This window comes from Pelodiscus sinensis, chromosome 1 (genome assembly GCF_052426305.1).
Source record: "Pelodiscus sinensis isolate ZL-2025 chromosome 1, ASM5242630v1, whole genome shotgun sequence".
Classification (NCBI taxonomy): Eukaryota; Metazoa; Chordata; order Testudines; family Trionychidae; genus Pelodiscus; species Pelodiscus sinensis.
Genome location: NC_143052.1, coordinates 276,070,214 through 276,087,044, shown reverse-complemented (window position 1 = coordinate 276,087,044; position 16,831 = coordinate 276,070,214). Strand labels below are relative to the sequence as shown.

General features: G+C 41.6%; 1 protein-coding gene across 1 annotated transcript in view; it reads right to left on the bottom strand.

The window, feature by feature from the left end:
- The window catches only part of KLHL1 (kelch like family member 1), a 405,445-nt gene that overhangs the window by 272,396 nt on the left and 116,218 nt on the right, over positions 1-16,831 (bottom strand). The window contains exon 2 of the mRNA XM_006129049.5: positions 4,956-5,138. Coding sequence (XP_006129111.3) covers positions 4,956-5,138 — 183 coding nt within the window. The remainder of the gene's footprint in view (positions 1-4,955; positions 5,139-16,831) is intronic.

The window sequence follows — 16,831 nt, the reverse complement described above, 5'->3', positions numbered from 1 at the left end:
CCTAGTTCGTGCCGCGTGTAGCTGCGGGCATGGAGTCCGAACTAGCGGACATTTAAAAATAGCGGCGCCCAGAAATATGCAAATGAAGCCCGGGAAATTCAAATCCCGGGCTTCATTTGCAACTCCGGTTGCCTACATTAACCACCCTAGTTCAAACTAGGGTGGCTAATGTAGACATATCCTATCAGACATCCTCCTGGATTTGCAATGCGCTTATGGCTCTGTACCAGAAACAGTGGTCTTTCTAGAGATCAACAGTGGTTGTGCCAATTATAATGAGTAGCATCTGCCAGTAAGAGTCTACATAGTGTCAGGGTACTGTTTTCCTCCTCCTCCTCCTCGTCCAGAGCCATCAGAAAATTCATCAGATATTTTTGGTGGTACAGAAAACATTGTCAAAAATGTCCATTTAGTAGAGGTAGATAAAATACCCTGGCCCAGATCCAGCAAAGCACTCACAAGTTTTAACCTGAAAGTTTCCTGAGAAACTGTAACAGTGAAAAGCAGCTGTAACAAGAACTATGTATTATTTCCTCTTTAGAAATAACTCAAAGCATTGCCCTATAAGCAACACTCAGGCTACGTCTAGACTGGCATGATTTTCCACAAATGATTTTAATGGAAAAGTTTTCCATTAAAAGCATTTGCGGAAAAGAGCGTCTAGAATGGCATGGATGCTTTTCCGTAAAAGCACTTTTTGCAGAAAAGAATCCGTGCCAATCTAGACGCGCTTTTCCGCAAAAAAGCCCCGATCGCCATTTTCGCGATCGGGGCTTTTTTGCGAAAAACAAATCTGAGCTGTCTACACTGGCCCTTTTGCGCAAAAGCTTTGTGCAAAAGGACTTTTGCCCGAACGGGAACAGCATAGTATTTCTGCAAGAAGCACTGATTTCAGACAGTAGGAAATCAGTGTTCTTGTGGAAATTCAAGTGGCTAGTGTAGACAGCTGGCAAGTTTTTCCGCAAAAGCAGCTGCTTTTTCAGAAAAACTTGCCATTCTAGACACAGCCCCTGTGCATGGCAGATTTACATGACAGTCACTTACAGGAACTACTATTGGTGAATCTGGACAGTTGCAACAGATTTCTATCAAAGAGAAGAGTTATGTTAAAAAAATCACAATATATAATAAGGAAGATGGATATGTTACTAGGAATAAAACTCAAACCCAGAGAGCCTCATTCTAGAGTGGCCACTGTTTGGAGTCTGAAATATCAAGAAGAAATCAATGCTAGGATGATTACCTTACATTTACTTCATTTAATTTGAAGTAATGCATTCCTATGAGAACTTATTTTCATTTTGAATTCAATAAGAGCCACGGATGCTTTATTTAAAAAATGTGAAAAAATATGAATGAAAACAATATGTTTTATTTTAATGTGGGTTGTCTAGATATTTTTAAATTAGGGGGAAATGAAAAATATTGATTTTGCTTTTTTTTTTAAAGCACATAAACCTTAACAAAAATTCCTAATACTGTACAAGGCAAGCTATTTTATGTTAATTCTCAGGGAGGTTTTTTTTCACACTACTATATTGGTTTGATTTGTTTTTTATAAGGAGAAAGAAAGAAAGAAAGAAAGAAAGAAAGAAAGAAAGAAAGAAAGAAAGAAAGAAAGAAAGAAAGAAAGAAAGAAAGAAAGAAAGAAAGAAAGAAAGAAAGAAAGAAAGAAAGAAAGAAAGAAAGAAAGAAAGCCTACCAAACCCTCTACTTAATATTTATTAGAGAATAATTCTGAATATGTCTTTATCTTGCTCTAAAATATATTTGTGACAGAGCATATCCAGAATGCGGCATGGCTTGTAATCCACTATAACATTATACAAAATAATTTAAACATAATAAAGAGTGACATTATTGGAAGGACTGTGTATATTTTATTTGATATAGGAATGTATACACCATACTTTAGGAATTTATAAGCTCTTCAGGCTTCAAAGCAACTACTGAGCACATAACATGGTCTATAAGCCTATTTCTTACAGATACATACAAAAAATGAGCCTGCTTATCTTATATATGGACCAGTATTAAAAGAATTTTAATATACAAAGAACCAGTAGTTTGGATGGTTTCAGTTTGTATGCTAAGATAATGTGTGTGTATACATGTGTAAATGCACACAAGACTATCTATCTATCTATCTATCTATCTATCTATCTATCTATCTATCTATCTATCTATCTATCTATCTATCTCTAATCTAGAATATTTTGATAGTAGTAAAATGTAGAGTGCATTGGCAGACAATGTGTATATTGAACTTATGCAGAAAGTGAAGTTTTCAATCATCTGGAGCTGTAAAGCACTGAACTGTTATCCTTTACAACAAAACAAGAAGTTTCTGGGGTCTGAATCTGTTCCCATTTAATTTAATAGTGATTTTTGCCATTCATTTCAGGGGAAAGAGATTTGGACCTTTGACTGCAGATAACTGAGAAGTCAGAAATGATATACAAGGTTGTCTGAAGCTTTCCTGGTAAATCTAAACAGGATTTGGTTTTTTATTTCATGGTCAATCTTATATTTATTAAAGTACTTTTCCAGTTCCAAAGGGATTTAGATATGCTGTAGAATCAGGATGACACATGTGAAATCCAATTTACCACTGGCACATATGAATACAAATATGCACATCTGTCTTCAAAATATAAAAAGAAGAAGAGAGATAGAAGTGAACTAACGAAAGACGTTCCAATGACAGAATCTGCAGCCAATCCTTCTTTGTCATCTATTAAAGCATCTAAAATCAGCATGAAAATGCACTGGATGTTGTGACATTTGGGGTTCACCAAGGCCACTAAGTGGTTCAGTAAACATCTAGGCTGTGTCTAGACTGGCAAGTTTTTCCACAAAAGCAATTGCTTTTGTGGAAAAACTTGCCAGCTGTCTACACTGGCTGCTTGAATATCCTCAAGAACACTGCCGATCTCATGTAAGAAATCAGTGCTTCTTGCGGAAATACTATGCTGCTCCCATTCGGGCAAAAGTCCTTTTGCGCAAAAGGGCCAGTGTAGACAGCTCAGATTTGTTTTGTGCAAAAAAGCCCCGATTGCGAAAATGGCGATCGGGGCTTTTTTGCACAAAAGCACGTCTAGATTGGCACGGACGCTTTTCTGCAAAAAGTGCTTTTGCGGAAAAGCATACATGCCAATCTAGACGCTCTTTTCTGCAAATGCTTTTAACAGAAAACTTTTCCGTTAAAAGCATTTGCGGAAAATCATGTCAGTCTAAACGTAGTCCTACATTGTAACCCTATGTTTCTTGTGACTATGCAGCTGTGATTCAGAATTCAAACCCACAAGTCTGGCATCAGCCCATAAGCCTCACTCTGGCTTTGCCCAAGTTGGATACTGCTTGCAGGCTGACATTAGTACCTTTTCAGACCTAACGAGCCCTCCCTGCAGTCAATCTCACAGAAGTCCAATAGAAATGTATTAGGTTTTCTGACTCTACAGAGACAGTACAATAATATTCCAATACCAGAAACACATAGGCTACGTCTACACTGGCATCCCTTCCGGAAAAGGGATGCTAATGTAGCATGTTGGAATAGGCAAATCCACGGGGGATTTAAATATCCCCCGCGGCATTTGCATTAACATGTCTGCTGCTTTTTTCCGGCTTGGGGAAAAGTCGGAGAAAATCGCCAATCTAGACGTTATTCTCTGGAAAATAAAGCCTTTTCTGGAGGATTTCTTATTCCTCCTTGAAAGGCTTTATTTTCCGGAGAATAACGTCTAGACTGGCGCTTTTCTCCGGCTTTTCCCCAAGCCGGAAAAAAGCGGCAACCATGTTAATGCAAATGCCGCAGGGGATATTTAAATCCCCCGCGGATTTGCCTATTCCGAAGTCTACATTAGCATCCCTTTTCCGGAAAGGGGTGCCAATGTAGACACAGGAATACTGTACTGAACTCATCCAGCAATGATATATAACGAAAGCAAACCAAGTTTATTAATAAAAGAGTATGGATTAAAAAGTACTAAATAAAAGAAAATAACACTAGAGATAGTTATCAGCAAATGAAAATGAAAGCATTCATTTAGAATCTAAAACTTAATTTAGCAAGGTTGTCTTTGTTCAAGACTTTTTTCTCTCCCCCACAGTCTCCTTTGCAGCCTTTTACTGGCTGGCCTGGCAAGGACCTATCATCAAAATCAAATCACTTGTTTTGTCTCCTTAAAGTGAAAGATAACTTGGGGTTTACTGCCCCTCCCTTTATAGTTCTGTGAACCTTTGAAATGTATTCTTCTGATGGGTTGATTACAAGCTCAAATAAATTGCTTAATACAGAAACATTTTTTCAGAGCGGTTTCAAGCCCAGTACTTTTCCCCACCATGAGAGCTGTATTACTGCAACAAAACTAGTGGTCATTTCTGAAATCAGACCTTCAATGAACAGGGAGAATTTTTCAGTGTAATTGAAAGTGACAACCTAAGAAAACTGTCATCTAGGTCTGCTGCCCTGGACCAAGATTCCCCTATGCAATTAAGTTAGGGTTTTTTTTGTTATAATGCCTATATATATTTACATGAATAATTATGACAAATAGTAGCTTCTGTCATTTTTAATTTTAATCTATACTTTCTGCCTATTCAGGTTTACAGTTCAGGAGAAGCTCAGTATTCAGAATTATTCATTTACATGCATATTTTGGTTTAACTAATTGTTTTGAAATGTATATGTCTGTCATGACTAATCATAACCATAAATATTCTATATTGGGAAAAAGACACCTGTAAGGACTCATCCTCAGGTACTGCCTTCTGTGGTAATTTTTACTTAAGCAAACTTAGTTTTTAGTTTGGATGTCAAACACTATAATCAGAATGGTGGTTTTGCAACCACTTTGCTCCTTCATAAGTGACTTGCCAAGGTGCAGATTAATAGACAATTTGGTCCCAGATGTTTATTTTAATAATTTCAATAGCACGTTTTAATGTCCTACCTATGTGCAGGTATCCTACGGTTCCCGGCAATCAAGATAACGTCACAGAGTTGCTGTTGCTTCAAGTAGCTTTCCATCTTTCTGAAGGTTTGTTCGGCATGGTGTACTGCCTGATAGAACTCCTCAGAGCTACTGGAGTCCATATCACATTGAGGTGTCAGGGGATGTCCAGCTGCTGACAACCTGTGAAACACAAAAGGAAGGCAGTCGTGAAATGCCACCATCAATTGTCTAGACTTGAACACAGATTTTTAGAGGGTGATAAAGAAAAATCAATATATGTGTTCTTATTAGCACTGGAAACACAAGGCAGCAAAGAACCAACTTAAGTATGAAAGGCTATGTTTAAACTATATTTGTCTTTTGAAAGAGGAATGTAAATGAAGCTGATCGAAAATTCAAATGAAGTGCAGATTTGCATAATTGCACGAGAGTGCTTTTTCAAAAAAGGGTTTTTCGAAAAAGAAACCGGAGTCTAGATGGGGTTCTTTAAAAAAAAAAACTTTTTTGAAAGGACCCGTACACCTCGTTTTTTCAGGAGCACAGGTTCTTTCGAAAAAGGTTTGTTTGTTTTTTTCAAAAGAATCACATCTAGACTGCGGTTTCTTTTTCAAAACATGCTTTTTCAAAAAAGCGTTCTTGCGCAATTATGCAAATGAAGCGTGAGATTTGTAAATCCATGCTTCATTCAAATTTTTGATCGGCTTCTTTTACATTCCTCTTTTGAAAAAGGAATGTTGTTTCAACGTGCCCTAACATTGTTTTAGCAAAAGCATTGTTATTTCTGGGACATAGAAAAAGTACATTATTTTTTTCAGCTAAAGTAACATATTATTAAATCTGTAAAAGTCAAAGAATAAATAAGAACTCAACATACTTATGCTATTTTTATTGTAGAATCCAATCTCTCGGTTATTGGAAAATCAACTTTTGTTATTTTGTTATTCTGTTTGCACTCAAAATTTGTATTATCTACAAAACTTTATAAGTTGCCATTTATACAGAGATTTTGAAACTGAATACATGGAAAAGAGCATTTTAACAGAAGAAATAAAGAAATAGAACATCTCCTGCTCTACATGTGCCTAGTCTAATTCAGACTTTAAAATCTTAATATTTTTATGAACCTGTTCAAAACAGAAAATTGACTTCACTGGAAAGAGGACTGAGTCCTTAACGTGATAATAAATATCCAACACTGAGTCAGGACTTTAACAAATGGTTTATGCTAAACTAATGTTAGCCGATTTTGGTGTTTTATTTGAGATACTAAAATTCAAAAAGTGGGTCTTAGAAATTAGAAATAGATGTCTATGAGGATCCAAAATCTTGGATTCCAAAGTTTGAAGAGTTTAGATCAGAATACAACTTTTTCTTCTAAAAGTAAAAATATATGCCATCAGAGCTATTGAACTTTCAGATAGGCATGTGTTCTAGCTGTTCCTTGAGCAAAATGGAAGTACTGATACAAAAACAATCCCCTGCTCTTGCAAACATTTTGAGTGACTACTTCAAATTAAAACTATTGGGTTTTTTTCTGTATCTCATGGTATTAAAAATGACGTATTTCACATAAAATCTTATGCAAATCATCTACATCAACAGGATGGTACTAGAGTAACTGAGGGCAGAATTTATCAAGGATTTGCTCAATTAATTTAAAAAAAAATTACAATGTATAAATAGCCTACAAAAAGGAAAATGCTAAAGATAACATATGGTGATGACAGAAAATTGATAAACATAAGTGATATAGTCTTTTCAAAGCAAAAGTGTAATCTGGTAACAACAATATTCAAGTGACATTATTGATAATTCAACAGCACAGTACAAAGGATTTAGCTCTGCATTCCCAACACAAGCAAATTTCCACTGAAATCAATAAAGCAATTTAAAAAATTATATGTTAAAGCAGGACAAGCATAATTATAAAAAATAAAAAATGTTTACTTTTCTGTGGTTTTGCAATTGCTTTTTAAATTAATAAAATAGTTGCAGTTATTATTTCTGGTTTTCTGTATAAATTTAGCAAACATTTCATATTTTCAGGTTACATTTTTCAAATATGATTTGTATCTAAATGTTATTCATCTATTATATCCTGCTGCCATTTTCAGGTAAAAGAGAGCAAAATTAGAAAAGCATCCCTATGACACATTGAATCTTGGATATCTTGATGTCCCCTGGAAGTGGTTGGCAGCAAGCATAATTTAGGGAGACTTGCAGACTATACTAGAATCTTAGGTCAGAAAGAGACCTTGAGAGATCCTCAAGTACAGTCTCTTGCAATTATGGCAGGACCAAGCACTATCTAGATTATCCCTGACAGGCATTTGTCTAACCTGCTCTCAAAAATCTCCAATGATGGAAATTCCGTATCTCCCTAGGTAATGTATTCTGGTGCTTAACTATCCTGGAAGCTAGAAAATAAGGAAACACAGTTAAAGCATTTGAAATGGAAGTATGAAGACTTTAATTTTAATAATATCCGTTGGTCACTTTTGCTTTCTTTTAAACAGTTTTTTATAAGAAAAAAAAGCCTTGTTTCATAGTTTTTAAATCGTATTAAAGTAGTAATAACAGCTCTTGAGGGGGATAGAAAGTAAGGGTATGTCTACACTACCCCACTAGTTCGAACTAGCGGGGGTAATGTAGTCATCCGCAATTGCAAATGAAGCCCGGGATTTGAATTTCCCGGGCTTCATTTGCATGAAGCCGGCCTGTGCCATTTTTAAATGCTGGCTAGTTCGAACCCCGTGCCGCACGGCTACACGCGGCACAGACTAGCTAGTTCGGATTAGGCTTCCTAATCCGAACTAGCTGTACTCCTCATTCCACGAGGAGTACAGCTAGTTCGGATTAGAAGCCTATTCCGAACTAGCTACTCCGTGCCGCGTGTAGCCGCGTGGCATGGGGTTCGAACTAGCCGGCATTTAAAAATGGCGCCGGCCGGCTTCATGCAAATGAAGCCCAGGAAATTCAAATCCCGGCTTCATTTGCAATTGCAGATGACTACATTACCCCCGCTAGTTCGAAGTAGCGGGGTACTGAAGACATACCCTAACTGGAGATGGAATGGAGTACTTGTTGTTTCTATTGCTGAAGTTCAAACTTATTTCCTAAAGGAGAGGGGGAAACAAGACAAAACACACACAAAAAGGGAAAGAAAAGAATACCAAAGATAGAAAATGTAACCTTACTCTTTAGTGTTAACTTTGCTGCTAAAAAAACACAAGCACAACACACATTTTCATCAGCCTCTGAAACCAGGAACATTTTTACTAGTGTTAGGCTGCTTTGGGCATTGCTTTTAACTAACTTTCTGGTCATCAAATATATAAAGGAGACTGTTTGTATGTTTGTGCTCTAATAATTTGGACACCATAAGACCTACCGTAACCAAATTTTCCATGGGATAACCTTTCTTCCAGAAGAAGGTTTTAAGGTACAGGCAGTCCCCGGGTTACGTACAAGATAGGGACTGTAGGTTTGTTCTTAAGTTGAATCTATATGTAAGTCGGAACTGGCGTCCAGATTCAGCCACTGCTGAAACTGACCGCCAATTCCTACTTACATACAGAATCAACTTAAGAACCCCAAGCGTCCCCAAGTCAGCTGCTGCTGAAACTGATCAGCAGCTGATTCCAGGAAGCCCGGGGAAGAGCAACTCTGCCACGGGCTTCCTGTAGTCAGCGCTGGACAGTTTCAGCAGCAGCTGACTTGGGGATGCCTGGGGTAGGGCAGCTGGGGTGCTGCTGGGTTGCTCCAGTAGCGCCGCTCCTCGGCGCTACTGGACCAACCCAGCAGCACCCCATCTGCTCTGCCCCAGGCGTCCTAATTCAGCCGCTGCTGAAACTGACCAGCAGCGGCTGAATCAGGACGCCTGGGGCAGACAAGCTGGGATGCTGCCGGGTTGGTCCAGTAGCGCCCAGAGCGGCGCTGCGGGACCAACCGGCAGCGCCCCAGCTGCTCTGCCACAGGCGTCCGGAGAAAAGCCTAGTCTGCTGGGGGGAGGGGGGGGCGTTCTAGCTGCGCCCCCCTCCCTATCCCAGCAGACCAGGAAGACGCGGGCGGCGGACCGAGATGCACCGCGGTCCCACCGCCTGGGACCTCCACGGCTTTGCTCTCAGTCTCCCTGGTCCCTGGGGAGCAAAGCCTCTGAGGACGCCAGCAGCGGGACAGCTGCGTGGCATCTGGGCTGTCTCGCTGCCGGCTTCCCCGAGGCTTTGCAAAGCCGCGGGGGGGCTCGGGCAGCGGGGCAGCCTAGGCGCGCCTGCGCTGCCCCGCTGCCTGAGCCCCTCCGTGGCTTTGCTCCGCCTCTTCCTGGTCTGCAGACCAGGGAGACACGGAGAAAGCCCCGGAGTACACGGACGGCAGGACCGCGAGGTCCCGCAGTCCGTGTCCTCCGGGGCGAGCCCCGTTCGTAACTGCGGATCCGACATAAGTCGGATCCGCGTAAGTCGGGGACTGCCTTTACTTTAGATCCGATCAGGCCCGATCTCAACCTGTAAAAATAAAAAATAATCCTTCCCGCTGCGTTGCAGGGGCAGCCCCACTCACCCTGGGTCACATGCCCACCGCCTGCAGCCCCAAAGTGCCATCTGGGATTCGCCCCACCCCCACACACACAATGGCTCAAGCATCCGCCCTGCCCACTGTGGCTACGGTTATCAGGTAGTCTAAAAAAAACATGGCCACACTTGATAGGAGGGAGGGGGAAGGAACCAGCCAGGAGGGGAGTTGGGCTGGCCAGGAGGAAGAGGGAGCCTGGGAAGCAATTCTGGTCAGGGTGGGGGGGTCGGGGGAAGCGGGGCTGGCCAGGGGAGATTGGGGGAGGGGAGGCTGGTGGGAAGCAGAGCTGGTCAGGGAGGGAGGCGGGGCTGGGGCAGCAGGGCTGGCCAGGGGAGATAGGAAGAGGGGTGGCTGGTTGTAGCCAGACACAAAACCCCATCTTGTTTTTCCACGAGCCCCATCTTGTTTCCCCCTTCCCCCCCCAGAGAGCAAGAGAAAGGCAGTCAGCCTTTGATGCCCTGGGAACGCAGGTGTGGTGCCTGTCCCTTATTCTACCATAAACAGAAACCAGACAGTAAATGGGCTAGCTGACGACTGGGAGGCCTCCCGTCGCCGTGATGGCTAATATCAGTAATTGACACGCCTGCACTGTCTCGGGAGAGGAATCTTCGCCCATCACATACCAGAGGTGCCCATTGTCTGCATCTTCCCAGGTGTGAACTATGCTTTGCACCCTTCGTGGGAAACTTGGCATTCAAAGCCATTTTTCCTGATTGGCCACTTGAGACCAGGAAGAAGCCCATGTGACCCAAGGGGTATAAAGAGGGTTGAGTTGCCCACCCAATTTGAGCTCCAATCACCTACACCTGCTGGCAGGTATTGATTGTCTCCCGAGGTCCGTGGGACGCCCAACCTCGCCCTACTTCTTCCCGAGGGATTGAGAGAAAGACGCTGGCCACGCCAAGTCTGGAACGCAGGGGTGAGAATTGTACCTGCAATGTGTTTTCTTTATGTGTACACTCTAATTGTCTCTCTGTTGTAAGTTAGTTACTTTATTATAGTTTTCTTAAAGTCAAACTGCTTCATTTCTATTGTAAATCACCTTTGGTAAGGTGATTTAGCTATAAACTTTGGGGACAAGTGGGGTGCCCTCATTCACTTATAAAATATATATATATATATACACTGAACCAAGTTTCTTTATTTCTTTTCTCTTTCTTTCTCCTATAAATAAGCCAGTGCGTGTCAAGCTTCTGACTTGAACCCGTGCTGCTGTACCCGAACCGAACACAAACAAAAGAACTTCAGCCGGTCATAAAGGGACAGATATAGGGAGAGCTTGGGCGTTTGGATTTGTGTCACACCCACGTGGCAAAATTCAGTTGGGGCGCTTCTCAGTCTCCCCGAGGCTGCCTGCTGCGAAGGAATTATGAAATTCTAGCAGCTAAAATCTGAAGCGTAATAAGCTCTTCCTGTACACACTGAGGCATCTGTTAGCCTGTTTGGCTACCCTCTGCGACGGGACCTCAGTCCTAGCAGTAAAGTCACGGACGTTAAACTACTTTTCAGGGTGCCCTCCAGCCTCCTAGGCTGCCTGCTGCAACGAGACTCTGTGTCTCAGCAGTTGAAGACTTGGGTGTAACACACACACGCACACACTGCCCTGACCGTCGGCTGACACTGGTGGGAAGCAGAGCTGGTCGAGGGGGGGTTCGGGGGCAGCAGGGCTGGTTGGGAGAGATCGGGGGGGGGTGGCCGACAGGAAGCAGAGCTGGTGGGGGGGAGGATCAGGGCAGCGGGGCTGGCTGGAGGAGATCGGGAGGAAGAGAACCTGCACGCAGGAAGCAGGTCTGGTGGGGGCAGGGAAGCGAATCGGCCAGCGTGGAGTGGGACCGAGCAATGCCGGGTAACTCCAGCTTGTAGGCTTATATTGGTGTTGCAAAATATATGTCCTTTGCAAGCTAATCCAATCTCTAATTAAACAGTAAGAAAAAGAACAGAGATAAAAAAAGAAAATAAGAAAAAGAAATGGATTTGTGGGGGTCCACCAGTTCTCATATCCCATGTTCTGTTTACGATTCAGTTGGAGCCTATGGAAGCAGCAATGTCATCTTGTTCCATCTTTTGGGAAAACTTGTGATCATGATCAGGATAACAAAGGCCCAACAGTTTTATTCTGGATGCCAAAGTCACAATAGAACAGGGATCAGCAAGATATAGCCCGCGGATCCAGCCTGCCACGCCCTTTAATTCAGTCTACCTGACCCTGCGACAAAAAGTGCCTCTTTAAATGGTTAGCTGTTCCCTGTTGATCTCTGAACTGTGGGAGGATGAGAAAGAGACCTCATGTGCTGCCTGCCCCCCAGCAAAAATCTCTCAGTAGGAAAACCAGCCAATGGGAGCTGAGAGATTTTGCTGCTTATGAGGGCAATGCTGAACAATTTCTCAGAGCCTATTAGCCAATTTTCAGTCAATAGGAACTGAGAGATTTTGCTGATTATGGAGGAAGAGTGCAAAGCCTCCCCTTCTGCACAGATAGTTACATGGAACAGCCAGCTAGGTGCTGCTGGCAGGCACGGAAGGCTGCTTGAGAGTGTTGCTGGTCAGGAACTATTTAGGTATACACCTCCTGGCCAGAGACTGCCTCTAGCACCCTATTTCCTCCCACACCTAACTCCCGCCCAGACTCTGTATCCCCTTCTATGCTCCTCCCAGAGGCCAGAATCCTCTCATGCACTCATACCCCCTGGACCCTGCATCCCCGTTCCCTGCCCCAGGTCACAACCCCCCTCCTTCACCCAAACTCACTCTCATACCCCACACGCTTTCCTGCACCCCAGTTCCCTACTCCAAGCTCCCTTTTTTACCTAACTTCCATCCTGGACCCTGCACACCCTCCATAGAAAAGTGAGGCTCTTGACTACTTACTAAAATCTACTTACTAAACCAAAGGTGAGTCTACACTGCACCATCCCACATTTATTTGGTGTTCTTTAATGTTGTTGTTGAAAAACATTTCCATCAAAAATGAAGAACTAAAGTGATAATGTAAACATTATTTACACTAAAACAATGAATCTCACATAATTTTTAATTTTCCTGCATGTTTGATATTTTGTGTCCCTGTGTTCCATCTCTGAAACTTGGCAGAGTGACATGTAGATGGCACCAGCAGTCGGACTCGATTAGCTGGCTCACACTTATTTGTTGGGGTTGAGCATACAAGTTCTTTTTCCTCTCCATCCCTCATCCACTGAGCTTAGATGTGGCAGTAGCAATAGGTGTCAGAGTAAGTTTATCAACAGCATATGTAGTGGAAACAAGAGTGTCTATTCAGCATCTCAAACTCAGCAATGGAAACAATAATGAGAGTAATAAAATGCGCCATGTCTTCCCCTAACGCATCAGGAAAAGAAGTACCACCACCACAGCAGGAGGAAAAAAAGCCAGTTTTTATATACCCTGGGCTAGACTTTAGCTAGCACCTCACCATGCTAGTGAGAACCATAGTGGCCAATAAAAAAATCCCTTTGGGGAGAGAGCAGGATTTAACATAATTAATGAGATCTCAAAGGGAACCTCGTAGCAGAGGTTACCCAGAGATGCATGAACTATCTGAAGCAATATCAGAATCATTAGCAATTATCTCTGAGAATTCACAAAGGATGGTTTAGAATTCACAGAGGACTGGAGAAGGGCAAATATAATACCTATCTTTAGAGAAACAAAGAGAACAGAGGAAATTATAGACCAGTTAGCTTAAACGCAATATCTGGAAAGATACTTAAAAATTATTAAACAATCAATTTGTAAGCACCTAGAGGATAACAGGGTTGTAAGGAACAACCAACAAGAATTCAGAAAAAACAAATCATGCCAAACCAACCTAATTTCCTTCTTTGACAGGGTTACTGACCTAGTGGATGGGAGGAAGAAATAGACACAATCCATCTTGATTTTAGTAACGCTTTTAAAATCCTACATGGCATTCTCAAAAGGAAATGAAAGAACGTGGTCTAGGTGAAATTATTATAAAGATGGTACACAACTGTTTAAAGACTGCACTCAAAGAGTACTTATCAAAGATTTGCTGTTAAACTACGAGGATGTATGTAATGGGATCCCAAAGAGGTCAGTCTGGGATTCAATAGTATTCAATATTTGTGTTTCAATATTATAAAAAAGGCTTGGATATTGAAGTGGTGAACATATTTATATAATCTTCAGATGACACTAAACTAAGGTGGGAGGCTGCAAGGACATTGGAACACAAGATTTGGATTAAAAAGAACCTAAAAAATTGGAGAACTGATCTGAAATCCACAAGATGAAATTCAGTAAAAATAAATACAGAGTACTACATATAGGAAGAAAATAAATCAACTGCATAACCACAAAATGGTCAATAACTTACTCAGTGGAAGTACTGCTGAAAAGGATCAGGGATGGGGGGGAGGGAATAGTGAATCACAAAATGAACACATCAATAATGTAGCTACAAAAGAAAGCTAAGATTATTCCGGGGCACAATAACAGTAGTGTCATATGTAAATCACAAGAGATAATTGTCCTGCTTTGCTTGGTGCTGGTGAGGCCTTAGCTAGAATATTTTTTTCCAAATTTGGGCACTAAACTATAGAGTAGATGTGGAGAACCTGAAGTAAGCACAATTTAGGGATGACGTGGACAAACTAGAGAGAAACCAGAGGAGAGCAGGAACAAAATTATAAAATATGAATGCAACCTGACCCATAACAAAAGGTTACAAATAGCTGGACATGTTTAGGCTTGAAAAAAGTAGATTAACAGGGACCTGAAAACAGTCTTCAAATATGTTAAGGGTTATTATAAAGAGGATAGGGACCAATTGTCCTCCATGTCCGCTGAAGGTAGGACCCGAAGTACTCCTGGGGGATTTCTGCACCACTGCAAGGCAAAATTTTGCAGAAATGAATGTGCACACAGAATTGTTACCTGTCCTTGGAATCTGCCAAGGAATAAACTTAGACAAAGGGTGAACTGGAGCAGTGCTAAAGCTTGTTGATTAGTAGAGATTCTTAAGGGTAGGGTGATACTCACATACACACACATCACATTCATACTGGCAGTTTGAAGGCAAGCTGCAGGTGCAGCATAGATTATTTCCGATTACTTACAGGCAGATAGAGTTGATTATCTGCAAGGTCACGACACTGGAGTCCCTTCAGATCCATTAGAGGGGGCCTTTAGTTCAATCCCAAGTTTCATATGCTGTTACATCTCTTCAAGAAGAGATACTCACCTGGCCACTCATCACATTAATTTATATACTTTTCAGGGTCCTTTCTTGCCTTAAAATGTTACAGATATTGGACTGCCTTTTGACTAGATGTTTCTCATTCACACTTCCTCACTCATTCCATAGATTATATCCATATTCATAAGCAGGGCTCGACAAAGTATTGAATCTATTCGCCCATGGCGAGTAGATTTCAGCCGGGCACCCCGTTCATCTGCGGCGCGTGCATGCATAATGCTGGTCTTGAGCATGCACAGTGTGGAGCTGGTGAGTGGATTTCATCGCCGTTCGTCAAGCCCTGTTTATAAGCATGAATATAATTAAGCAATATGGTTTCTAAGCAAACATCTGGCCTTATTGGCTTTAACACAACAGGAAGCTACTTTCAAAATAACAGGAAGCCTACTTAAATTGTACTAGTTAACATAACAGGAATCCTACTAAAATGGTAGCTGACAGACCCAGAACCAAGCAAAGGGAGGCATGGAAACAGGGATTTCGTGTCCAGACTCCAATGGGGGAGATGTGTCTGGCTACCTACAAGAATTTCCTTTTTTCCCCACAGAAATGGGCTGCAGAAATATTGGCTGCCACTAGGGGTTGCTGAATCCAGCAGAATTCAGCTTGTAAATAGCAGATAAAATCTAGAGGGGGAGGAGGAAAGTAGAGGGTTCCCACAGTTGCAGTTCCCAGCACTCCCTGAATCATAGAATCATAGGACTGGAAGGGACCTCGAGAGGTCATCGAGTCCAGCCCCCTGACCTCAAGGCAGGACCAAGCTCTGTCTACACCATCCCTGACAGATGTCTATCTAACCTGTTCTTAAATATCTCCAGAGAGGGAGATTCCACCACCTCCCTTGGCAATTTATTCCAATATTTGACAACCCTGACAGTTAGGAATTTTTTCCTAATGTCCAAGCTAAACCTCCCTTGCTGCACTTTAAGCCCATTACTCCTTGTCCTGTCCTCAGAAACCAAGAGGAACAAATTTTCTCCTTCCTCCTTGTGACACCCTGAAGAAAGGCGGTAGCAGTATGCAAGAAACTGTGCAAACCTAGGACTCAGCATCTGGTTGTTTCTCCGACTGGATCCCTAGGATTTCAAGGATTTGTGAATGACTGTGCCTGAGAGTGATTGCCAGCAGGGATCTGGGGGGTTGGAGAGGAAGCAATTGAGTTGTCATAGGGGATTTCTTTAATGCTCATTCCTGGGAGGAATTTTTTGGATGTATGAATTGTTACAGATATACTTCTGCTAGGTACAGTATTTTGAAATAAATTACTGATGTGAAACTGCCATGATTATATAGTATTATTTTGACTAATATATTTGCATAATTTTACAGAATTTTAAAATATGATATGAAGGTTGTTGGGTATTTTTAATTTTTGGTGCAGATTTTTTTTCTTTTTTCACAGAATGGGATTAATATGCCACAAGAGAGATTTAGGCTATTTATTAGGAAAACCTTTCAAACTATATTTAAGTTCTGAATATGCTTCCAAGAAAGATTGTGGAAGCTACATCAATGGATGTTTCTAAGAACAGGGTGAACAAACACCTGTCAGAGATAGTTTTGGGTTACTTGGTCTTGTCTCAGTATAGAGAATTAGATTTAATAACCTCTCAAGGTCCCTCTTCACTCTATATTTCTATAATGTTATGAATCCTTCAGAGCCCTTGACAGCAAATACACTTTTATGCAGTATGCAATAAGCACTTCCTCAGTCTCAGTAATTATTAGATTCCACATGGCCCTAGCTCCAAGCTGTCAGCTAGATACACCTGCAAAATGAGTTGTTCTTTATATATGCTCCTCCTCACAAGCTTAAAAAGTAGTTCAGTGTTAACTCAGTATGAAATGTGTAGAGGTTCAGAACCTGGTGAGTAAAAATTATTTTCCTCAAGCCAGTTCAATAGTAAAACTGAGAGCACAGCTATTGAATGAAGTAACACTACAGTGGTGAGCCTGGTAGAAGGGTCTAGATGGAAATATGAGTGATCACCATCTTAAAGAGTCTCAAAAGCTTCATATTAAACAGTGAGAAAGTAGTTAACACTTTGGGTACCTCTACACTGCAACA